Source organism: Megalobrama amblycephala, unplaced genomic scaffold (assembly GCF_018812025.1).
Source record: "Megalobrama amblycephala isolate DHTTF-2021 unplaced genomic scaffold, ASM1881202v1 scaffold265, whole genome shotgun sequence".
In the NCBI taxonomy this organism is placed as follows: Eukaryota; Metazoa; Chordata; class Actinopteri; order Cypriniformes; family Xenocyprididae; genus Megalobrama; species Megalobrama amblycephala.
The window spans coordinates 604,765-630,343 of record NW_025953341.1 but is presented as its reverse complement, the minus strand read 5'-3'; the positions used below and the strand labels follow the sequence as shown (position 1 = coordinate 630,343).

The following is a 25,579-nucleotide window of genomic DNA, read 5'->3' as shown; positions in this document are numbered from 1 at the left end:
CATTTTTTGGTGGGGCTCCCCAGGTAAAAGTCACATTCCAGGGGATAAATATCATGTTGTTTGGGGTCACTTCAAACCGCGGACATGAAAAACAACCTGCGGCAACAGTGTAAAAGAAGCCCAATGCCACGGGAAAACCGCAGACTTGGCAACACTGTTCTGCAGCAGCTCCTGCAGGATTGAAGGTAAAGGAAAAAATACAGGAAAGTCTGCAGGACATCTAAGTGTTGGGATATTTTTTTTTTTTCCTAAAACAGTGACCTCAAGCATAAAGCCAAAATACACAAGATTTCAGTGGCCAAGTCAGAGTCCAGATCTCAATCCAAACAATTATTATAAATGCGTATGCAAACAATTATTTTAACAACACTAATACATTTGAACTATTTTGAAAAAATGTTTAACTTTTGAATTTTTCTGCTGAAGTGTCAATTCTCTTCTCTAAATTCTCTTTCAGTTGTAATGTAAAGCATGAAACTTCCAGTTAAATTATTAGTTTACTTTTGCTATTAAGTGAATTCAAATGAATGTACAAACAAAAACAAAATATGAATCTATATATTATAACTGCATTATAACAAATTAGAATTTGGTAAACTTTTTTTATTGCTTCAATTTTATTCTTTCTTAATTTTAATCTTTCTGGGAATGCCATACATTTGATAAGAATAATATATTAGCCTAATGATATATTTAAATATCACAGCATTCGCTAATGCCATTTTCAAAATGTAAAATTTCAATATGCAATAATTTCTGATACCGTCTCTCTCTCTCTCTCTCTCTCTCTCTCTCTCTCTCTCTCATATAGCCTATATATATATCGAGCATGTCTTTTGAGATGCTTAAATGTACTCAGCAGTGCACGTGGTGAATTTAATCAGTCAGTCACGAGTCCACCTGGGGACCGCCATGCTCGCTTATGCTTAGAAACGGCCCTGCTTAAAACAAACCTGCAGCGCTTCTTCAGCTTTTTCTTGCTTTAATAAAGTGCTTCGTGTACAAGCGGTAACTCCAATTTCCTCAATTTTACCGATTTTCGTCAAATATATAGACTGATCCAAAAAGATGAACATCCCTCCGAGAAAACGCAATTCTTATTTACAACACTAGACAGTGAACATCCACAAAGAAATTCAACCCAGAAAAACGAAGAAACTTCGCAGAAAAGGTAAAAAGTTGATACTGGTAAGTTTACCGTGTTGTAAGCAGTTAGTTAAACTAACTAGTGGTGGGCAGTAACAAAGTATTTCTACTTTGTTGTACTGGTAATTTTTTTTTAAACTAGTATTTTTTATTTTGCGAAACTCTTACTTTTACTTCACTGTTACTCGACTGTTACTGTACATTCCTTAAAACATATCGTTTCTTGTTATTTGAATAGAAGAAATCGCCACTTAATGACGCAAGAGTGATGTCCGTTTCGTGAACGAGATTCGAACCTGTTCGCGAATCGGATTGATCCAACTGTTGCTGTTCTTGAGTCAACAACTCACTGATTCAATGTTCCGTTCAAAATGAGCCAAGAACTGGGAAATCGTCAGAGCTTGAATCTGCGTGCAACTGATGGAGCGAAAAGTAAGTTACTGATGAATTTTAGCATTGGTTATTGTAAGTGAAATCATATTTAGGTCATAACTGTTATTTTTAATCTAAATTTGCTGTAAACGTGCAAGCTATTCAAGCACATCCATTGAAATGCTTAAATGTGGACATGTACTCATTTCGCGTGCCGCGTAGGCCTATAGGGAGGCGATTTTAGGTCAAATAAAAAATTAAATGGCCATGCGTCTTCCTCGCTGTTGTAGCATTTTCAAATTTAAAACTAGTAGCGTTCTCCTTAAAATGTTAACGTATTTTACCCCATGGTGTATTTTTATACTATTTGTAGCCACATATTTGCACAAATTTTGTTTTTCACCATTTTAAAAATACTATATAATGCATATTATTTCACAATTTTGCACATTTAAATTATCAGTAATTTAAATTGATGTTTTAGTGAGTTTAATGTTTTGATACTATTGATAATAGAAGTATTTACAGTGCATATTAAATGAATTCACTAATCTTTATCAGTGCTGACAAGTCTGACTAGTGCTCGCTAGAATAAAAATATGGTTAATCTATCACTACTTTTTAATTTTAATGTTTAATTGAAAGTACTTTTCACTATGCTGATTAAGTACTTTACTCTAAATCCAACAATGAGTTCTTGTACTTTATCCATGGATTTCATGTGATGTCACACAGTGGTGCGGTCGCCATTTGTAGGACCGACTTGCAACATGCCATCTATCTGCTCTGCTGTGGGCTGTGATTACAGCAAATCACAAAGAAATTAACGTTTTACAGTATCCCTACAAACTCTGTGTCCTCAGTAATGGATTGCTGCTATCGTAGGTTGCCACCATGCCCATGGGCGCCGTATAGGGGGGAAAAGTTAGGACGATTCCAAGGGCCCCTGACTGACAGGGGCCCCAACAAATGGGTAAAAACTAATTTAAAATTTTTATTATATTATACACTATATAAACCATCATCATTGAGTATATTTCAAATAATAATAAAATGAATGATGTCTTTGATTTTACTTATTTTGGCAATAAAAGTTAAATATCACCATTGACCAAAAAATAAAATATCCATATTGACCGACCACCCCCCTGTATCTGCATGAAATGGTTTGGTCCTGCCTTAGCGCACTCATCAGAGACGGTGTTTAGTTAGTCGCAGACAGTCAATCAATGCAAGGCGCGCAAGAAATACAGAGACCAGGGCTGGACTGGTAATCTGGCATACCGGGCATTTTCCCGGTGGGCCGACGCACTTTGGGGCTGATAAAAGGCTATTTTTTTTTTTTTTTTTTTTTTTTTTTGCCAAGGACTGGCCCATTGGTTTGTCTTCTGAACTGACAGGCCAAAGTGAGAGAGTCCTCCCCCTCCCGCGCTGTTTTTTGTTTTTAATTGGAGCGCATGACAAACTGCAAAAGGCAAATATACCCGCTCACCACTGCCGCCCTATGAAGTAATAAACAGCGCAAGTCGCTTGATGCCTTGATCCTTTCAGATTTGTCTCAGAATTGTTTAAAACAGTCGTGTGATATGGGAACATTACAGGTTCGGTGATGAATCTAGCTGAAAACAGCTGCGACCATGTAAAGACATGACGAGGTAAATTGGAAAATGCCAATACACACAACTACAAGCTTGTCAGTCCAAAACCACCACCTTTATAGTAATTTACCTTGCAGCTACTACCAGTGAAGAAATATGGTGTTTTGGCAGAAATGTATTTATTAAAAATGCTGCTATTATTAGGCCTACTTTTGTTTAATATTGCGGAATATAAATCACTTTCTTTCATAAAGACTGTTTTTGTATTTTCTGTGCTTACAATATTTTATTACACAATCTATTGTTTATTATTTATTTTAGAAACCATATACCCAAGGTAATAAGAAGCATGGTTTTACCTGTGCTCTGTCTACCATGATCTAAAGGTGATGATACACGGGGCAACTTTTTGAGCAATGTTGCTGGGCAATGTTGCCGTCAACGGGCAACCTGATGAGACACAGGGCAACTAATTAGGGCAACAGACAGTTGGCAGCAACTAATCAGAGAGGAGCAAATCTATTGCCAACTCAATAAATACTTTATTATAAACACTTGTTAGGCACTTTATTTCAACTTTTCAAATATTTTCTTCATTTTTATTAAAAATAAATGCCTTTCCGATCTGATTTGTGACAGGAAAAGGGAGAAGAGCGAGTTCGGCAAAAGGCGGATTCGAACCCGCGTCGATCGCATCAAAAGCTATTCAAATGTCAAACGCCCTACAGCCTACGCTACTACAGACGTTGAAAAATCCCGTCTTTTTAGTATTTAACTGAAATCATTCAATAGCTTCATTACAGCATACACACATTACTTTCGGACAGTTGTTGGTATTTTAAGCAATATATGAGGTAAATTCCCTGTTTTGGGTTGACGCATGACAATTTACTAGCGTAATAAAAGTTCACACTCCTTTTCTCCGCTCCACTGCCGCAGAGGCCGCCATCTTGTTTGAATTTTTTCTGAAATCTCCGAACCGGTCACGTGATCGGCTGCTAACATTCTGATTGGAGGTTCTCAAAAAATTGCCCACGACCGATCTAACGTATCCAGATATATATTTGTTGCTCATTCTCAGTGGGAAAGTGCCCAAGCAACGTTGCTCGGCAACATTGCCCGGCAACATTGCTCAAAAAGTTGCCCCGTGTATCATCACCTTTACAGTTAAAAGGGCAATTAAAGGATAATAACAAAACAGTTCTAAAGCCTGTATCCCATGGGATAAGGACAAAGCTTTATTTTTTATTTCTTTAAATATGTTTTATGACATTTTTAATAGTCCTAAGTAAAATGTTATTTCAATGAGAGCATCATGAAAGATAGATATCAGTGTCTTACATAAATTAGGTGTTAACTCTTTAAAAATGTTATTGTTTTAAAGGAGTAGTTCAACCCAAAATGTCTTAATTTACTCACCCTAATGTCATTACAAACATGAATTACTTTCTTTCTGTATAACAAAAAATAAAATAATTGGAGTCAAGGGTAGCTTAACCAAAATGGTTTGGTTGACAACATTCTTCAGAATATCTTCTTTTGTGTTTTACAGAAGAGAGAAAGTCATACAGGTTTGGAACAACATGAGAGTGAGTAAATGATGACAGAATTTAATAGCATTAAATTTACTTAACGGCATGAAAATCAGCCTCAGTCCAGCCCTGGTACTAGTATTGAACTACAAGAAGCAAGACAGTTGCAAGCCTTTGATTAGAGTTATGTAAAGCTTTTGATGGGACAGTTAGGTCCTAGAGATGTGGTGACAACAGCTGCGCAGAGGGGGCCCAATTAGATTTTTTTGTCATGGGGCCAAAATTCCTGGCGGCGCCCCTGACCATACCACCCGTCTTTACTGACAAATGTCGAGACCGCATTATAGAGTGCCCCAGGCAGTGGCGTAACTTTGTTTTAAAAAGTGGCTGGGACAGGAATGTGTATGTGCCATTAGTCCCGAGAGTATGTATATTAGTTAATAAATACGAGGATCCGCAGTTGATATCAGATTGTCCTGATGGATTGTCATTTTCGTTTAGCGTGCAAGAGGTTCTGGGTTCTAACCCCAACCGTGTATGATTTTTTTTTATTTTTTTTTTTATTAAAACCAAAGATGTTCAATAAGATTGTATATCAAGAGCAGGGATACGTTTATGTGTAGCTATTTTGTTTTGTGATTTCAACCTAACAAATAGAGAGTCTCTGCAACAGAGCGATAGATTGAAGCGCTCGTCCGTGTGAACACTGCTCAGTGTGCACGAGCGCCAAGAGAACACTGTTGCGCCTCTGATAGCAGCGACAACGAGCACTCAACAAGATTTCAAAAACAACACATTCTAGCGCCAGATCGCCTATTATTAACTCAAATTGATAATCAACTAGAGGTGTTTCTTTTGTATTACATATCCGTGCTACGAGAGGTTTCAAAAAGTGGTCGGGACATGTCCCACCCGTCCCACCCGTAAATTACGCCTATGGCCCCAGAGATGACGCGTTTTTGTAGGCCAACCCGGAAGTTAGCGGCGCACGGGTTCCCTCAGTTGAAAGCCTATGCATTTTTCCCATAGCCTTTTGGAAAATCGCAGAAAATAAGCTCTGTGTTTAACAAAGGGTTATGACACTTACACGTTTTGTCTGTCAAGATAATCTTTACAAGTTAACACAACATTTATAGATTTTGAAGCCTAAATAAAGTCGTCAGATATAAAAGGCTAACAGTACGCTATAAACGTCATCACCACCAAGCTTCCTCAAACTGTATTTAAAAAACAACTTTATTTAAAAACATGCTCGCTGATTATGATCTGCGCTGTGTATGAATACTTATCCACTTTTTCATGAGAAATGCTGTCCAAATGTCCCGTTTTTAATGATGACGTCTAAAGTCCCCTCCAAAGGAAGTAGTCCCTTTTAGCAATTTGTTAGCAACTGCCGATTTTAAGACACAGTAAAAGTTTAAAAAATCACAAGTGGGTTATAACTGGTGTGTTTTATGTCATAGATCAAAACGTGAAAGTATTTAGAGGCTTTGTTAACCACAGACCTTATTTCAGGCGATTTAGCAAAAACCCATTCAAAAAACCCATAGACTTGACGGCGTTGGAACCGGAAGTCCTAAAATGCTAACTTGCTTCCGGGTTTTGCTTACAAAAATGCGTCATCCCTGAGGCACTCTATTGTGACGCGAGAGCACATCCATGTAATGCGCGTGCGCGAATCTCTCCGCTCGCGCGCAATTTCCTTTGCTCTCGCGCAAAACTGGATTGCGCTTTCAAAATATAGTGCTCTCTTATGAACTGTGCACGTTCAAACTGTGTCCTGTGCATTCGTGAATCTCTTTGTGCTCTTGCACTAGAAATTAATTCACTTCTGGATTAAACGCTGTAAAAAGTTATCAACCAATCAGAATAGGTGACTGATCAATGAAAATGCTACATGGAATCTTATTGGATGAGAGTGAACTGCACCTGGAATTATTATGACAAAGATGTTTATTTTACATAGGCCCATACATACTTGAATAAACAAAAGTATTTTGCAGTATAGATAATACTAGTATAATAATAATGAAATCAGTTTCACAAGAAATGGCAGAGAAGCTCAAATTTGCATGTGATTGCATTTTAGCGTCTTTGTTTCCATAGTGACAGAGTCTTGAGAACATGCACCATAAATCTGCACTTAAAAAAAAACAAAAAAAACAAGAGTTGCTTCCCAAGTGACACACTATACACTATGCACTATGTACTTATGAATTTTATAAGTTTATTTGGTCATCTAACCAGTGGCAACTTTAACATGCTATAAATTATCTGTGGGGTATTTTGAGCTAAAACTTTACAATGCACACTCTGGGGACATCAGAGACTTATTTTACATCTTGTAAAATGGGGCATAATAGGTCCCCTTTAAACATCGGAGTCTGATGAATAGCTGATGAATAGCTCTATGTGGAAAGAATTAAAGGAGGGAGGAGGGGGGGGGGATCACACAGTTCCTGCCAATCTCATGTTAATCTTGTGTAACTATAGAGTAGTAGTGCATCTTTCACATCTCCAAAAAGTCTTTAGTTTTATCATATTTATAAAAGATACATGCGCTGTACAGAGTCTTTCTGAAAACAGCCGAGCGCCTGGAGGCATGCCGTGTGAGCGGAGCTAAAGAGTGACGAGCACGCACAGCTTTTGCGAAGCGATCGTCTGCAAGCTATCAATGGTCAGCTAAACAAATGTATTTAAACACACACAATACACCATCGCATTATTCCTAGATAACTTTTGAATCACTATAATGAATATAGCGTATAGTGAATGATGAATAATGAATTTATGAATTCACTACTATGTTCGTGTTGTTTACATTATTTGCACTTAGACTCCTGTTGCCAACAAAACAGATATTTGAAGCAGTTTTACTCACCACCTGTGGTTCCGACTCATGACTGGATCATTACCGCTGTGACTGCTCCATCTTTGTTTCAAACGATCTGTAAATCCAGAGTAGAACGGGACCTTGTTTATGAAACCATAAGCGCCGATCCTGAGGGCTCGACCAGCCACAGAAAAACACAAGATATTCTCCATTAATTTTAACCAATAAAAAAAGTGATTGCAACTATCAATTTCTATGGTTATTTCAATAACAAATATCAAGAGCTCATCAATGTAATGTGTGAGCACAAAACTCTCAGCTCCACTTAATTCTTTGGGAAGCAAGGTTATCTTTCCCTCACAACCAAAAACACACTTCTTTGGTAACATTGTTGATTTCGTGAAGTCCTGTGACCTGTGCAGCGCTGCCGACGACTTCCGTAAAGTCGAATGCGCGTTGATGGGCGTGCTCTTGCTCTCTCGCTCTGATCGACGTGTGCACAAGTGCACTGAACCGAAAGCCCTGTACCGAAACGGTTCGGTACGAATACGTGTACCGTTACACCCCTACTGAACACAGAGTAAGAAAATACCCATTTTAACCAATGTAAACATTATCTGTCAACTCAAAAAGTCAAGAAAATTCACACCACTATTATCATTAACACCAGTGGTATTATTATTATTAACAGCACTTTACAGACCATCATGCAAACATAAAACATGTTGATAAATCACATGTAGTCATTCTTTACAGGTTTCTTGAAAAGAAGACCAGTCTGTCTTCTTTTTCATTAACCTTCCACCAGTGAAGTGGGTCTGTGTCTGAATCTACATCAGGAGACATCAAATAAGCTGTCAGCTCAGCTTTGACTTTGTCGTCTTCTGATTGAATGACGTTGTGGTTGTGGTGCTGTTAAAAAAAAAGATTGCCACGGTTTTCTTCCTTTTGACCCCAACTTCTGTTCTCTGTTATTCCTGCTCCATGTCCTGAGTCATCTGAACTGTTGTCTCAAGATTTTTTGTCTGGCAACAAAGATGTCAGCTCCTTAACAACTGTTTGCTTGATTCCCTCCAACATGTCATGTTCGTACAGTTCGTATTGTAAGTTGTACGGAACCTGGGATCCATCAGTGAAGCTACACTGAGGAGTTCATCCGTCTCAGGGTCACTGTATTTGCAGTTGAAGTACTGCAGTATTATGCTTTTGATATGTTTTGTTAATTCTGTATCATTGTCTTGTGCTCGTAGAAAGCTACTGTTGAAAAGATGGAGCACTGGTTTGAGGTATGAGACACTCACATATGCTTCACCCGACAATGCATCAGTGAACTCTTACAGCTTTATTTACGGATTCCATGACATCAATGTCTTGCCATGTTGGAACAAACTGCAGAGTTTTTTTTATCAGAGCCAAGGACCTGAGATATGGCTTTCTCCTGTTCTAAAAGTTGCTCGGTCATCTTTTGTCTTGAACCCCACCTGGTGGGGCTCTCCGTAATGAGCTGATGAGAGGGTAGGCCGAGCTCAGCCTGTGCAGATGCGAGATCCCTTCTCTTTTTCCAGCTGAAGGAAAACACAATTACAACCACAATTAGCAGTTAAAAATAGCAGTTAATTTATCTGTGTGACAGAAATATTGTGAAGAGCTTTTTCCTTCATAACTTTAGATTATGAAAATGAGTCTATAACCATTAAACTGTCGTTTTTTTTTTTTTTTTTGACAGGAACAATGATTTTAATAAATTATACTTTTTTTTTTTCTTTTTTTTTTTTTTTTAAAGAAAATATTTATTAAATCTTTTTTTATTAAGAGTTGGTTAGACGTAAAATGGGGATAACTGTTATTATTAGTCAGCCAGCATTATTTTATTTATTTTTTAACTGTGATTTTATTGTTTGCATTATTAATCCTACTTACCAAAGGCATTGTGAAGACGATGTCCAAAGCACTGAAGATGGGTCCATTCGTTCATCTTCATTGCTTTAATCATGTTCATTCCACTATCACTGGTTACACACGCGTGTCGATCCTCCACAAGCTTCCAAGAAGCCAGTGCATCTTTAAGTCCTTGACCAATTATTTCCCCAGTATGATCGTCAGGAAAATAACATGTCTGAAGGCAAAAACTTAACATAATGGGCTTTGAGGCTCATGTAAGACTGAAGAGTACGACTACTACACAGGTCAGTCATCGTAGAAAAAAAAAGATGCCTTCTCACACTGCTCCGCTACTTTTTCATGCATATCAATGTACATTCGGGGAATAGCTACTTATGAAAAATACTTGCAGCTTGGCATCTTGTATTTTGGATCCACAGTGATCAACAGTGTGTAGCATTTTTATGAACCCTGGCTTTTCGAAGATGTGTATGGGAACCCTGTGCTTAGCGATATGAAATGCCACAGCGTCTGTAATTTCTTGCCATCGGGGCGCCGTTTTGTCGTAAGGAATGGCATTAGAAAATGATACCGCTAATGACAACTGCCGTTTTGCAATTTTAGGTGGACCGGTTTCACTTGGATGGCAGACTGTTGGCTTGTTTTCATCTCTTAAAGGTGCCCTAGATTCAAAAATTGAATTTACCTCGGCATAGTTAAATAACAAGAGTTCAGTACATGGAAAAGACATGCAGTGAGTCTCAAACTCCATTGCTTCCTCCTTGTTTAAAAGACCTCTGAAGAACAGGCAAATCTCAACATAACACCGACTGTTACGTAACAGTCAATAAACAATAAACACTGTACTTATGCGATTAGACATGCTGCATGACGAACACTTTGTAAAGATCCATTTTGAGGGTTATATTAGCTGTTTGAACTTTTTTTATGTTGTTTAAGGCAAGCGCGAGCTCTTGGGGCGTGGAGCACGGGATTTAAAGGGCCACACACCCTGAATCGGCTCATTTCTAATTATGCCCCAAAATAGGCAGTTAAAAAAATGAATTAAAAAAAAAATCTATGGGTTATTTTGAGCTGAAACTTCAGACACATTCAGGGGACACCTTAGACTTATATTACATCTTTTAAAAAAAAAGTTCTAGGGCACCTTTAACTTTGAGCATTCTTCGTATTCAGCTTGATGTCTTTGTCTCAAATGCTGGAATAAATTAGTCGTGCTGCCACCAGGGCCGCGTTATCCTAATGGGCAACATGGGCTGCAGCCCAGGGCCCCGAACACTGGGGGGCCCCCGAGACAATCTTCTTTTGCGTTTTAAAACACATCATCGTCACACACCCGAATCAAGAGTCACTGGCGCAGCGGACACACACGCAGGAATACAACCAGGACAGTGGCGTAGCGTCTGGGTATGCACATGCATATGGGCCTGGGTGGATTGGTGGCCTGCTATTACGGCCTTAACACCAAGGTATACTTCGGGTGTTCGCATCACGTAATTTTCTTCATCAGGAGGGTTCGCGGACGTCCGCGTGCAGCCCAATTTTTGTGATGGCACAGACCGTGTGTGTACTGTAACAGCCCATGCGAAAGTAAATTGAGTGCTTGAAAACAAAATGTCCACTGGATAGTGCACAGTGCACAAGCTGAATGCGTTTTTCTGCAGCCAAATACTTTCAAAGGCTCGTACGCGCGTCTGTGCGCGAGACAGAAGCCGTGTGCACATTCGTAAAATTTAAGTATAATAGAAATAATGTTGTCAATAACTTGCTAAAGCCTATCTATGTTAAATGTTACTACTAAAATCATTAAGAAGCTGAAGAAATGGACAAAGAAAGTGTCCATACCATGTCTTAACGATGATCTGTTGCATTTGACAGTCATTTTTAAAGTGGGTTTCTGAAACTTATGCATGCAGTAATGTAAGTAGTACAGAATTTTAAATGAGTCATATTGGTTTTCTGAAAGAAACGGCTACCTCTGCACATTTTAAGATACTGCACAAGATGTGAACAAATGTAACTTGTACACTTGTTGGAATGGATACTTTTTATTCAACAAAATAAAATGCACATAACACAGGATGGAAACATATTTAGAGAAGAAACTAATAGTAAATTTATTAGGAATAAAACATGCATTAAAAACGTCTGTGACAGAATAATTAATCAACTAGAATAATCTTCGGACACATCGCATCTGAAATGATGCTATGACCATTCTGAAATTCCAAAGCCAGAGTCGAATCGGTCGAATTTAAACTTGGACTTGTTAAAAAGCCTTTTTTAATTTTAATTTTATTTTGTACATTTTATAGATCAGCAATGCAAAGTCATAATGATGGAGGAGCGCATATGAGCCTACTGTTATTGTCAATCCTAGAAATGGTGGTGGTTTGCGTTTGTTAGCCCAGGGCCCCGTGAAGGCTTAACGCGGCACTGGCTGCCACTACTGGTCGCAACAGACTTTTTGCATATTTTGCATTTGACAAAAGTTTGTTCGTCTGACCTCTCAAATCCGAACCATTTCCAAACCACAGAGGAAACTTTACTACCTTTCTTTGGCACAAGGTCATCTTGACGTGAAGAGCCATCCATCTCCATGATGCGCTATTTCTACATTACATTTCTTCATTAAGTGCTGTCACGCGTGAGCAGTTAATCGGGCGCACCATCAGGTGGTCGGAAAATAACATCTCTTAATTCTTCTGCCACTGGTGCAATGACGATATATCTGATTGGATGCGCGAGTCAACATTTTTATTAAAAATCGCAATAATTCGATTTAAGAAAAAACAAAATCGTCTTAAAATGTAAATTCGAATTAATTGAAAAAATTGCCCAGCCCTACTTTGAGTATTCACCACTTGGTGGTTGGGACATGGTACTACAACTTAAATGGTTTAAAATGGCTTTCAAATATCTGTCCACTGTAGTGGACACCATGCATGAAAGGGGCTGCGTTCCACTCCAAATTTTTATGCTCCTTACTCGCTAACTTCCCTCCATCTCGTGGACTCGGATGTGGGTCATTACTTATGGTGCATGAGTGCCCACTACTGGCTTAAATGAATAAGGTTTAAAAATGCACTAAGCCCTTGATCACTTGGAATTGACTATAGAGATGATTTATTATTCCCCCCCCCCCCCCCCTTTTTTTTTTTTTTTTTGTTTTACGCACCATTCTATATGCTTCTAAGTTGTTGGAGAAAGTATATAATATACTATGTGTGTATGAGCTGCTGGAGAAAATAAAAATTACATAAACAAGAAGAAATCGAGGGGATGAGGGTCTGTCCATATAAACTTCCCTCATCCACTTCACAAAGTGGAACGCACTTCAAAATGGTGGCAGGGATTCCCCCGAGGGGAAGTGCTTAGGGAAGTTTGAGAGTGCATGTCTAAAATTGGAGTGGAACACAGCCAGGGTTAAATACCGTTGCTTTTCGTTGGTGGTGTGCTATTTTGGTGCGTGACATCTTTCCAATCACCAAGGAGATGCTACGCGTAGGTCCTAAAGATGGCGGCCATAACAAAAAAAAAAAGTCACGTGCCTAAAACCCATGGATATAGGAGCATATAGTTTTTCTAAATATATTTATTTATGACAAAATATTTATGACAAAAGTCAGGCTTTGTCTGACCAGCACACATTTAAGATGTTATTAAATCAAAGCAAGGGCAATTAAGAATGACTGCTTCTTCATTAAAAATTGAGTTAAAGAAAGTAATTATCTTATCTGTAACTTGCACAACACACAACATTAAACAGATTTTGACTTCATGTTTCCTCTACAATCAGCTGCTACTGCCTTTAAGAGAGTGAATACTAGGGCTGCCCTCGACTAAACATTTTTCTGGTCAACTAGTAGTCTTTTAGTAGTATTAGTAGTAGTTTAGTAATTTAGTAGTAGTAGACTAGTAGTATTTTAAGTGATTAGTCAAATAATTGCATGTTTATTAAAAAAAACCATATCAATCATAATAAAGAGCCTTTAATGCCTACATAGTCTAATCAGTGTTCAAGCGCACACACAAAGCTTTCCACAGTGCACCGGCAGAAGTAATGATTATAAATGCGTCAGGGGAAAACGGCAAGGAGACTGCTTTAACATTTTAATTATTGATAAACTAGTGTTTTCTGTAATTTCGGCTGCAGTGAAGTCGTTGATACTGACTCGTCATCTCCGCAATAGTGGACACGCCTATTTGCACGTTTCATACAGATTACAGATTGTTTTCCATTTAAATTGATTAATTTAAAATTAGACATTTTGCTTTGTCTGTGAGGCAAGTTTACATGGAGTTTTGGTTCTTTCTTTTCGGCGTGCCCAGGTTCACAGAGAGAGATGGCAGGAAGCGCACTCTGTTTGCTTTTATTATTTGTTCTTGTGAGTGCACACAAATAAAATACTCTTCACAGATTCAAAAGATATATTACTCTGATCTGTATGACAAGAAATGACGGAGTATTTTAAGTGCAAGTGATCGCACCGGTGCCTCCATGTTAGCTGGCATGCAGTAAGCTTGCTACTATTCAGCTTCCACACTCCGCACAAACACTTGAATAGCCCACATTTTTGTAGGTTAATGTTAAGGCGAGCGGCCATGTAAAGTTGCTACCACTTATGTTTCAGATGACAAGCCATATTTAAGTTAGATGAATGACAAGCAAACGTTTGTATGTCCTGCCTGATGTACTGTATTTACCACATAGACTTGCTTGACTTCGCCACTTTCTGTGAAAATTTTTGGACAAAAGGTTTGGTCGACTAAGCCTCTTCTCCTTGACTAATGGTTAGTTGACTATTGGGGGTAGCCCTAGTGAATACTGATACTTTTTTGTCTATACATTTAAATATCTTGAGCATTTCGTTCACTTTTTGTAAGATTTTAGCCCTGGTTAATTTCTGACCCTGGTCCATGTTATAAAATGTTTTTAACTAATGATTAAACAATTGCTCAAATGATAGAAGCAACATTGAACTTGAAACTGTTATGACATATGTTGGATGTTTTTGATCAAGAACAGCCAGCAGGATTTGCAGTTCAGAAGATCAACATGCATCAGAGAATACCTGCGAAAGGCCATCAAAATCAGATCTTCAACCCAAATCAGATTTATCCTAATCCAAAAAACACATTTCAGCAAAATACTGGAAGTGACGAAATTCATCGTCATAAGTTGTCATCCTCTCAGCTCATTCACTTTCTGAAAATGACTCGAAACTCAAAACAAGTGTCTGAACTGGCTTCATCAGCTACTGAAGTCAAATATAGGACCAACATAACTCAGGCATCATTGAGGCTAAAGCAGCAACAAAATATTAATGCAATGGCATCTGTGGATCAGAGAGTCCTGGTTATCACCAGTGCCAAGAAGGACGTGGAGAATGAGGTCTTTTCTGAGGGGAAATTTTCTGAACCCATATTTGCAGAGAAAAGCAACAGAGTTGATTGTGTGGCCTACCACTGGATGATTACCACAAACAGTGAATTGTGGGATACTGGGAATATTTTCTCAGAGACAAATCACTCGAAGGCCGAGCCATTCCCAAATGAAATGGTTGATTTTCTTTTCCAAGATGACTGGAAAATTGCCAACCTCTCCAGCCAAAGCAACTGTTCCTCAAAAGAAGAGTCGTGTCCTCTGGAGGGCTGTAAAGGCTCCGGCACACTGACTGATGAACTTGAAGATGATGTACATATCCAAATCCCAGAGTTTCAGAGTCGCAAATTTGAGGAGATACCAGTTGTTATCACCCACGTTGTTCACCCAAACAAGTTCTTCATCCAACACAAGGACACAAATCTTTGTGAACTGTCTGAAATCATGCTGTAAGTATCTTTGTTTTATTATTACTGTGTCTGTACAGTTCAGGTACTAGTATCTCTCTTTTTCTGTTTTCTTTATTATTAAGAAGTAGGAATAGCAGTAGATCTTTTGCAGAGATGAAAAGCATCCCAGATATTGGAGCTTATGTCATGGCGTGGTTTCCCAAGCAGGAGATATGGTGCCGTGGCCAGGTCATCAAAATTTGTCAGTTGAGTGGAGGTAAGACAAAGCCATTTTAAATGAGCAGTTCACCCAAAAATGTATATTTTCATTATCCTGTTCATAATTTATTTCATATGTGAAATGCAATGTTTTTTTCCTGCTGCCTTTGACAATCTGATTTTTCATGTTTAATTTCTAACTTTAGCAGTAACTCTAAACACCTCATTTTTTGTCATTGATGGAAATATTAAATACGTTTACATGTGCATCAGTAATGTGATTATTTTCAATATTCAGAGTAAATGTATTTTTACAGCTGTTCAACACATACCCCAATAAACATCTTCTTGCATCAAATGCAAAATACATTTCTATTGACTTTTTGGATTTAAGTATACTGCATTATATTCATGTCGCACAACATTGTCAACATAAAGTCAGTTTCTTCAGCAGCCCAAAAATGTAATGCACAGATTCGTAAACATAGCGGTAGCACAAGCACGTGCACTTCAGTCAGAGTGGAATAGATGCCATTAATGTTTTTACATGCCTGTTTATTGTGATTAACACACACCACATTACACCACATACACCACATTTTACTATGATTGTGGTTACTATGATTATGAGCTTAATGTAATCAAAGTATTGTGTTTATATGAAGTAAAATTTAATTGCAATATTGGCTAAGTCTCATTATAATCACACTATGAGTGTGCAGGTAAACGTAGTCATTGATGATAATTTCTGCACAGACATTAAGGTGGAAGTCAGGAGGATTGACTATGGAGATGACATTTGCGTGTCTCTTCGGGATATTAAGGAAATGAGTGGAGAAATTGCATCCAGACCTTTGCAAGCTCTGCAGGTCTCACTGGCAAATGTAGGTGATGGTATTAATATTATTGTAGTTTCAGTTTTGTATTTCAGTACTGTAGCTTTCTTTTTTTAAAGCATTAAGCTGTATTTTAACTTGTATGTTATAGGTGAGGCCAGTAAATGGAGAAACCTGGTCTTTTGAAGCGATCAGCTGGTTCAAAAGTAAAGTGCAGAGCAAGACTCTTTATGCCAGGATTTACCCAGAAGAAGAAGTTGAACTCTTCATGGAAAAGGGAAAGATTGGTGCCATGAGGTAAGTCGACCCTATTCTCATTTTAATTATTTTGACAAGACTTACAGTTGACGCTGACTAATCCCATCTAAAAAAAGATCTATTCCTACTTGAGCAAACTACTGTTATCAAACCATTTTTTTCCTTGTCTGATGTAAATCTAAAGTTGTGTGTGTGTGTGTTTGGTTGGTTGGATTCTTTTAAACTTGAGTTTTACCAAATTTTAATAAAACGCTGTTGCAGATAAACTTAATAAAATAAATCATGAAGTGCATGCTGTTAAGAGTTAACTGAAATGTTTTTGCCTGGCTTCTAATTCCCAGTCTCAGCAGTTTTTGATCAATAGTAATTTCTAATGTCTGTCCTTTGTGTTTGATTCCTTTAGGAGAGGTGATTCCCTCTCTGTGAGACTTGCTCAGAACAGATTTGCCATACACAGAAGTAACAAGCACAAGGGGCTGAAGAGAAGTGGGTGTCATATAACAGGAAGATAATAACACAATGGACATAACTTCTTTATAGTAACGTTTCTGATGTTATTTCCCAGGTGATATCCAAAAACAGACACGACAACAGTCCTCAGAGTGGGAGAAGTATTTGATTTCCTGTTACCGTCAAAACAGGAAATGATGTTATGTGTTCAGCCATCACCAAACCTATGCGTTTTTGTTGTTGATCCTTTCTCTGTGACAATATACATACTTTACAATATGTACCTCTAACTATGGAAATTTATGGAAATTTTTTTCACTTTTGTTTTTCACTTTCAGTTTGTGTACATTGTTACAAGATAGATTGTATTACAGAAAATATTTGGAGATGTTCATTGCTGTAGAATTTGTTCCTTTTGGTTTAGATGTTTAATGCATAATTAAAAAAAACAGCAGTTCTAATATAGAAGAATGTCTAAAGTTGACTCTGGTCTGTTGTTTTTTTCTGAACAATCTTACTGAAACTTTATTTGTTGAAATGAATACACAGATATAAATCGTCCCAGCATCAGTGCTGTCAACATGGGACACTTAAAGTCTTTTGGGACACCACCTTGGATGTTAACCTGATTTTCTCAACAAACTAGCATGTTCTCATACCTCAGAGAACATTAATTTGAAGAAGACAAATCAGTAATTACAACATGCAATGTTTTCATGAACAGAAAAGGAACATTTTTTTGTTATTACTCTTATCTTTTTGTGAATTTTGGATTTTGCTCTTCAGGTTTTCTGTGCGGAGAGTGGATGCTAATGTGAATGTGCACACAAATGATGAGTTTGAAGAGAAATATTCAGTTACTGATTCACGGACAGACCTTTCTCTCCCTCATATCTAGCAAATGCACATGTGTAGTGGAGTAATGAAAAGATTGCATTGCTTAAATGGTTAAATTGGAAGCAGCACTTCTAATTAGAGATTTCAAACGTCAGAGTGATTTGACAGCCAGATTTAAGGACAAAAAACCTGAAGAGCCACAAAAAAAGGGGGCCAAAGTTTGAAACGCCTGGTTTAAATTTATATCAGCCTTCTCAAACGGAAGCACATTTAAGAGGTGCCTGTTTGAGCTTACTGTTTTTGCAATGATGTCTTTTGGTTTTTAAAAATATGATTCTGTGTTCTAAAGTTTCATTTGGATAAGCAACCAATAAAAAGCTGTTTTTCTTTTTATGCCTCAGATGTTGTTCTGCTTGTTAGGCTGATCAGATGAACTTTTATATGAGAATAACCTAAAATAATTCTCTAAAATTAATTGTGTTCGGGCTCTCTCTTCTGTCCCTCAACCGGTTTACTGCAACGAAGGCACAAAGGATTCTGAAATTAAGAAAACGGACAAAAAAAATAAACGGCAAATGTTTTAATTTCTGTTCATGCGCACATTCCTTGCTTCAAGACGTACATTTAAAATTTGCTTCAAGTACTTTATTAAAAAAAAAAAAATGAGACGGTGTTCTGACATAGAACCTGGAAGCACTGGACGTAAAGAGTGTAGCAGAATGACACAGAACAGAAGATATTGTTGAATAAAGTCATTTTTGTTTTGTTTTTGCGCACAAAAATTATACTCTGTTGAACGAAGGTCTTACGGGTTTGGAACGAAAACCATTAAGTCCACACAGGGGAACAGTTGATTTTTATATTGATTCAAACATTTTGATATGAACACCTGAAGATACTGAATTGATTGTTGATGAAAGTAATTTATGTGAACCTGTTGAGGAAGAACAAGATTTTGTCAAAATAATAAGTTGGGTTGCGTTTTTCTTAAATTAGAAAGTGTTTCAAAATGTTTTGATACTGAGATTAAGAAGCTGTCTGATTGATGCATAGAACTGCTAATTTTAGAGTTCTAATGTTTAATGTGTCATTGAACGTGGATGTTTATCGTTGATCAAGCTGCTTAAACCTTTAAAAAGCATTATAGGTTTCTGTAAATGCTTATTTCTTGGATTGATATTCCTTCTTAATAAAGGACTTTTAACTGCACATTGTCTCAGTATTATTTTGTCACATTATAAGAGTAACATTTAAACCAGCACTGCATAAAACAAAATGTATTTAAAAGAGCAAATGGTTTACTTAATTATATTAATTACATCAGAAGTAAAAATTACTAAATATAATTTAACAGGCCAAGTTATATCACTTTGTTAATTTTACTCAGTTAAGGAAATATACTTAATTTCCATGTGTGTGAAATTTACTTTTAATTTTTATTCGTGCAAAAACTTGAGTAAATTCTACTTATTGTTTTTTTCAGTGTTGTAAAATAGTTGTTTTCCCTATAGATCGGGAACTTGTATGCCAAAGTTGGAGCTATTCAACAAAATGCAGAAATCTGCAAATAATTATTTTACTGGTGTCCCATCTTCAGATCCTGTGATCTTATCTTCAGATAACTCTGGCATAACACACTGGCATTTTTCTTTCTGTAAAATTCTGTCTAAAATCTGTCATTTACATAAAATGAAAATTTCACCACAGTTTGAACCTAGAAATATACACAAAAGCCTGACAGTGTTATTTCTTAACAACTCGACCTTCTTTGATAAATTGTGCTGTGTTTGATAAAGTGAGAGCGGGTCAGAAACGCCCCTCATTTCCTCTCCCTGCCAGGCACAATGAATAATGTTGCTGCTCATTGTGTCCACACAGATTCTTTCTTTTGCCCTGGGTGGGTGGAAATCAAGGCGTTTGATCTGAATTCTGAAGAGTCTTGTTAGCCTCCATGAAGAGCCGCATTGTGTATAAATGGGTTATATAAGTGCATATGACAGCCACAGTGCAGGGTTGTGGCTAGTAGCGTGTTAGTTCATTGCATTTGCAAAAGGGCATGGTGATCATTAGTGAGGCCATTAGCTGTTTCCTGGAAATGTCTCTTTATTATCTCAGCTGAAGGTAAACTGCTTTATAGATCTTCTAATATACCATTATCAAATATGTTCATTTGACTGCTCAGTACTCATTTAGAAATTTTGGACCACATCATAAAATTGAAATCCTTTTTGCAAGTGGGAATTTAGATTTTTTTATGTAGTTTGAAGAGATGAATTGCTTTGACCACAGCAAATATCCTATACTTGTGTATGTGGAGGTTATTGTGTGGGTCGACTGTAAGCTTGCTATTGGCCAGGTTGTCTCGTATCAGGTGACAATATTTGGTTCTAGACCACCGCCCAAGCTCTTAACCAGCTCCAAATTGACCAGAACATATTTGTATTTTTGTCAACCATATCTAAATGCCAAGAATATAGTCTGTTGTTCTTCATAATTGAACCTGGTACAGCATAAGCTGCTTTCTCACACACTTGAACCTGGTAAATTTTTTGCTCAGATTCAGAATTTTGTGCCAGGAAAAATTTTTGGTTTAGCATTATTTTGCATTAATTTGTTAGGATTTCATTAATCATTAACACTTTATTTTAGGATCTTTTAACTAGGCGCTTATTACTAGAATGCATATTACTAGAATATTGGCTACTTATTAGTACTTATTAAGCACATATTAATGCCTTATTTTGCATGACCTTATTCTACATTCTTAATCCTACCCAATACCTAAACTTAACAACTAACATACTAACTATTAATAAGCAGTAAATTAGGAGTTTATTGAGGGAAAAGTCGTAGTTAATAGTGAATATGTGTTCCCTATACTAAAGTGTTAATCTTTAACGTTTTGTAATTGGCAGTTTATAAGCTGATGTGATTAGAGCTATTGTGTATGACATCTGAATATGTTTTTACACTACCAGTCAAAAGTTGAAGTAATCCTTTATTATGACTATTTTCTACATTTTAGGTACACTGATCTTAAAATAATTCTTAGTGTGAAGTACATACAGACTACAGAACTTTTGTCCAATGGAAAGATGGTTAAAGGTTATGTTAAAGGTTCTTCATGGAACCGTAGATGCCAATAAAGAACCTTTTGTCCATTGGAAAGATGGTTAAAGGTTATGTTCAAGGTTCTTCATGGAACCGTAGATGCCAATAAAGAACGTTTTGTCCATTGGAAAGATGGTTAAAGGTTATGTTCAAGGTTCTTCATGGAACCGTAGATGCCAATAAAGAACGTTTTGTCCATTGGAAAGATGGTTAAAGGTTATGTTAAAGGTTCTTCATGGAACTGTAGATGCCAATAAAGAACCTTCATTGTAAATGCATTGGAACACTGAAATAACAAAAATGGAGAAATGAGATATAATTTAGTGACTAAAAAGTGTTAAATCTTATATTTGAGCTTCTTCAGCTCTGCACTCTAGGCATATTCTCTCAACCAACGTTCTGGCTAGTTTAAGAAGAACTCAATTTAGAGTTGGGGAGTGTTTTGATCTCTCTGAATCTGTCAAGAACCATATAAAAGTCATTGGATTGTGCTTTGGATTCTCTTCTCTCTAGTCTTTAAACCAACCATGAATTGGGCTTCGTTTTATGCTGTGATCAGTGGTGTGAACCGGCATTCGACAGGCATTGGACGCATCTGGCTGTCCGTCATCTTCATCTTCCGTATCATGGTGCTGGTAGTGGCAGCTGAAAGCGTGTGGGGAGACGAGAAGTCTGGATTTACCTGCAACACTCAGCAGCCTGGTTGCAACAGCGTGTGCTACGACCAGTTCTTCCCCATCTCTCACATCCGTCTCTGGGCTCTGCAGCTCATTCTGGTGTCCACACCGGCCCTGCTGGTCGCCATGCATGTCGCACATCGGCGGCACATAGAGAAAAAGATCCTCAAGATGTCCGGTCGGGGAAGTGAAAAGGAATTTCAGACCATAAAGATACAGAAGTTCAAGATCTCTGGTGCACTGTGGTGGACTTACATGATAAGCATAATTTTCCGCATCATTTTTGAGGTGGTTTTCTTGTACATTTTTTACTTAATCTATCCAGATATCAAGATGGTTCGTCTTGTGAAGTGTGACTCTTATCCCTGCCCCAATACAGTGGACTGTTTTGTGTCCCGTCCTACAGAGAAAACCATTTTTACTATCTTCATGCTGGCAGTGTCTGGAGTTTGTGTCTTGCTGAACATTGCAGAGGTTATATATTTAATAGGTCGGGCATGTATCAAATATTTTCAAGGAGCTGTAAGTCAACCTAAAGGACCTTGGCTCACTCAAAAACTGGGAACCTACAAGCAGAATGAAATAAATCAGCTGATATCGGAGCACTCATTCAAGCCTAGATTCAATGTTGGGCGGAAACCTCCCACAGAAAAGAGTGAGCGCTGCTCTGCTTTCTAGATTGTTGTCAGACTCAGAGGTTTCATCCAACTATCAGTAATTAATGGAATGGGAATGTCTATAATCATATTAATATATTCTGATTGATTTACTTTTGCTCTATGTGTGTTTAGTGCATGGCTTCTCAGCTCTGGTCCTCAAGATCCACTTTTCTGCAGAGTTTAGCTCCAACCCTAATCAAACTCACCTGAACCAGCTAATCAAGGTTTTCAGGAACACTAGAAAGCTACAGGCAGGTGAGCTTAATCAAGGTTTAAGCTGAACTGTGTTGGAAAATGCACCTCGAGGGCCTGTGGCCCCTCTACAAGTGAGAAGTGATCACAGGGAAATATATGCTGGAGAATTGAAATATTATTACAAATATACATCTTTTCCCAAAAGGCAAAAGAGATGGGAGGACTAACAGGGCGGTCACAATTGTGCGCAGATGAATGGCTTCAGATCTTTGCCTTGTAAATGCAGCCTAATTAATATCATTAACATACAAAACAGCATCAGTCAACATCCAAATCCCTTACTTGAGAATGGTGAGCAGCAAGAATTGCTTAGATTTCCAAATACCTGCAGTATACCGACTCTCTGCCAAAAGGAAAAGTGCTTATGTCTGCTTAGACCCTGATGCGGAATTAAGAACTTTTCCATGAACATTGGTGTGAATTTTTGATTACGCACGCTCTAAGATCAAATCTGTACATACACACATTTTATAAACAAGGCCCCAGATTCCATTCACATAAACTTGCAAGGCTCACTGTGTTGTATGAAAGTGGAGTAGATTGTATGTAATAAAATTTGTATTATATTTAAAATTTATTATTTATTGATAACTAGCCCTCGACTCTACATAGGAAAAGCAGCTGAGAAAAATATGGATGGATGAAAACAGAAGCCCTAGAGTAGCAGTCAGCATAACTGAGTGGAGGGATAATCACAGAAACGTACGCCTCTGGTCATGTGAATGGATTGTAGGATCTGGTTAAAATCTCACACTTTAATAGTATTTACCTAACTTAATAAAACAGGCTGTGTGACTATGAGAAATGATTACCTTATAATGTAAGGCCATACGCAACTTCGAGGGACTTTATTTAAATGAAATGCAAGCCATTGTGACATGCCAGTGATTATCCCTCCATGTGCCAATGTTTGCAGGTGTACCACATGTTGCCAACCCCTGCCCAAAAGTGTGACATCATAGCCAGTAGCCCATATTGGTTGATACTGTATAACTGATATTTTGACTGTCTAATATAATGTTGAAGTATACTGTGTAGTATGACCCCTGCCCCCCTCCCTTTTGTTTATCTTAATATGTTTGAAATACAAATTTGCATCAATTTCTGGCTTAAAAGTTCATCAAATTGCCACTTTACATTTTTAGTAGTTTCTTTTATTTTCTTGTGACCTTTAAATGATTTGTGAAAATGGTGGTCTGAAAATGTAGAATATTTGTTTAAATTTTTCCATTTGTAGTTTTATTTTAGTTAGATGTTTATTTAAAGGGCATTTTCTTAATCTTGTCTGTTTTACAAAACTTTGCAAGCACATATTTGTTGAAAAGACCAAACAAATAGACTTGAAGCTGCATCATATTTATTTGATTCTAAATGCTTCTAGTCTCAGAATGTCAAGTTAAATTAGCAATCACAGCCTTATCTAACACACTTTTCATGAGTGATACAATCATTGGGAAATGATTTTCTTTGCAGGACTTTGTTGAAATCCTTGATGCAGCTTTTTGCTTGTAATATCAACGTTGTCATTAAAAGAAATGCATTATATTGTACATTTAATACGACCATTTTAACTTCTCAATGTCCATGTATTTCAATGATTTTATGATTCCAGTAAAGGGGTTAGTTATTTAAAAATAAACAAATATAAATAAATCTATTTTAAAGACTTTACCAATTGTATTGATGATTGTACAACTGAAATTTGTTTTACATTGCACAGCCCAAATATTAGGAAAGGGATAGATATGTTTTCCATTATTCAGGTCAGTCATGAATGATATGTGTAGGCTACATTTATAAAAAACAATCAGTGGTTACAACTGTCATAACTGAGTTTTTTTTTTTTTTTTTAACATTTCTTTACTAGCACTGCTCTTGAATCAGCTCAAGGATTTCTCATTGGCAAACTACTCTGTCACTTTTAGTAGCTTATAAGTGGAGGTGTTTGGACTACATTTGAGCATGTTCTGAACCAAATTTAACCCTCAGAGCAACAGAATGAATAGGAAAACTTTGAACATGATCATTTTGTCATTCCTCACATAAAGAGAGCGCAAAACATTCTTTTTTGGGGCTTTTTTCAGTGTGAATAAGCCATACCCAACTGGGGCCTCACATATAAAACTTTTCGTAGATTTAATCCTAAAAGTGTGCGTATACACAAAGGCCAGATTTTTGCGCTCGTTTTTAGATTTATAAAACCACGCTTGTGCCACAACCTGCGCAAAATTCCTTTTATAAATCCCAGTCAGCAGATGATTGTGCATACATGCATCTCCACCCAGTCTCCTCCTCAATATAACCATATAAGGAGCTGACAACGCCTAGATTTACTCTGCATAACGTCATCTGCATATCATTTCATTCCCATCCATGTGATGTTTACTAAGTTTAACAATATTAAGAAAATATGAGTATAAATGCCATTTGTGCCGTCACATTACATTACTAAAAATCATTCAGTAACATTGTCTTGTTTTAGAATAAATAGCTAAATAAAAATAAATCAAATTAATTGTATAAAATACTGTTCAGAGAAAGTTATTCTCACTCTTTTCCACTGGACAAATAGTATTTTTATTTGTTCTAAACAAATCAAATTTATGCAGTTTTGCCAATAAGGTAAACATATATGTTAGGATGTTTATATATTTTTAATAGAAACAGATAGGCCTTATTTTTGCATTGTAAATTATTGACTAACTCAGCACATCACTGACAAAACATTTTAAAAATAAAACATGTATCTAACCGTTTCTTTCAAACTCTATCCTTCAAATAATGGTATTTTTTTTATAAAATTGGACAGACCATGAGTCATTAGACTGTCTGTACAGTACGTGCAGCAGAGGTACATACTGTGTCATTGGACTTATTCAAACAGGCCAATGGACTGTTCAATCACTGAGCAAGTGTCTGTCATTATACCATTATGTTGCTACGCCATCTGCTTAGACTGAGTGAAGTGTGCATCACTGATCATTATTTGAGTGAAAATATTTTCTCAGAACATAGGCTTTGCTATTTAGAACATAAATTAAAGCAGAATTATCATACGCCAAGCAATCCTCGCTAACCTTGCTAGTTTAAACATTAAAAGATAGCATGCCACAGGAAGT

At 37.2% G+C, this 25,579-nt stretch overlaps 1 protein-coding gene across 1 annotated transcript; it reads left to right on the top strand.

The window, feature by feature from the left end:
• The first annotated feature begins 848 nt into the window (after nucleotides 1-848).
• LOC125261072 lies at nucleotides 849-24,134 on the top strand. The gene is made up of 11 exons (XM_048179628.1): nucleotides 849-1,171; nucleotides 1,385-1,578; nucleotides 2,382-2,491; nucleotides 8,732-8,767; nucleotides 14,413-15,218; nucleotides 15,302-15,435; nucleotides 16,134-16,261; nucleotides 16,365-16,510; nucleotides 16,875-16,957; nucleotides 17,037-17,114; nucleotides 21,335-24,134. The coding sequence occupies exons 2-11, from the start codon at nucleotides 1,518-1,520 to the stop codon at nucleotides 22,222-22,224; spliced, it is 2,472 nt and encodes an 823-aa protein (XP_048035585.1). The 5' UTR covers nucleotides 849-1,171; nucleotides 1,385-1,517; the 3' UTR covers nucleotides 22,225-24,134.
• The last annotated feature ends 1,445 nt before the right edge of the window (nucleotides 24,135-25,579 follow it).

Bases quoted from the DNA above. Each gene is read 5' to 3' on its own strand.
- LOC125261072 (XM_048179628.1), top strand. From the start codon at position 1,518: ATGAGCCAAGAACTGGGAAATCGTCAGAGCTTGAATCTGCGTGCAACT. The intron at 1,579-2,381 runs GTAAGTTACTGA...CTGTGTCCTCAG, and splicing joins TGCAACTGATGGAGCGAAAA to TAATGGATTGCTGCTATCGT. The intron at 17,115-21,334 runs AATGATGTTATG...GAATCTGTCAAG, and splicing joins CTGTTACCGTCAAAACAGGA to AACCATATAAAAGTCATTGG.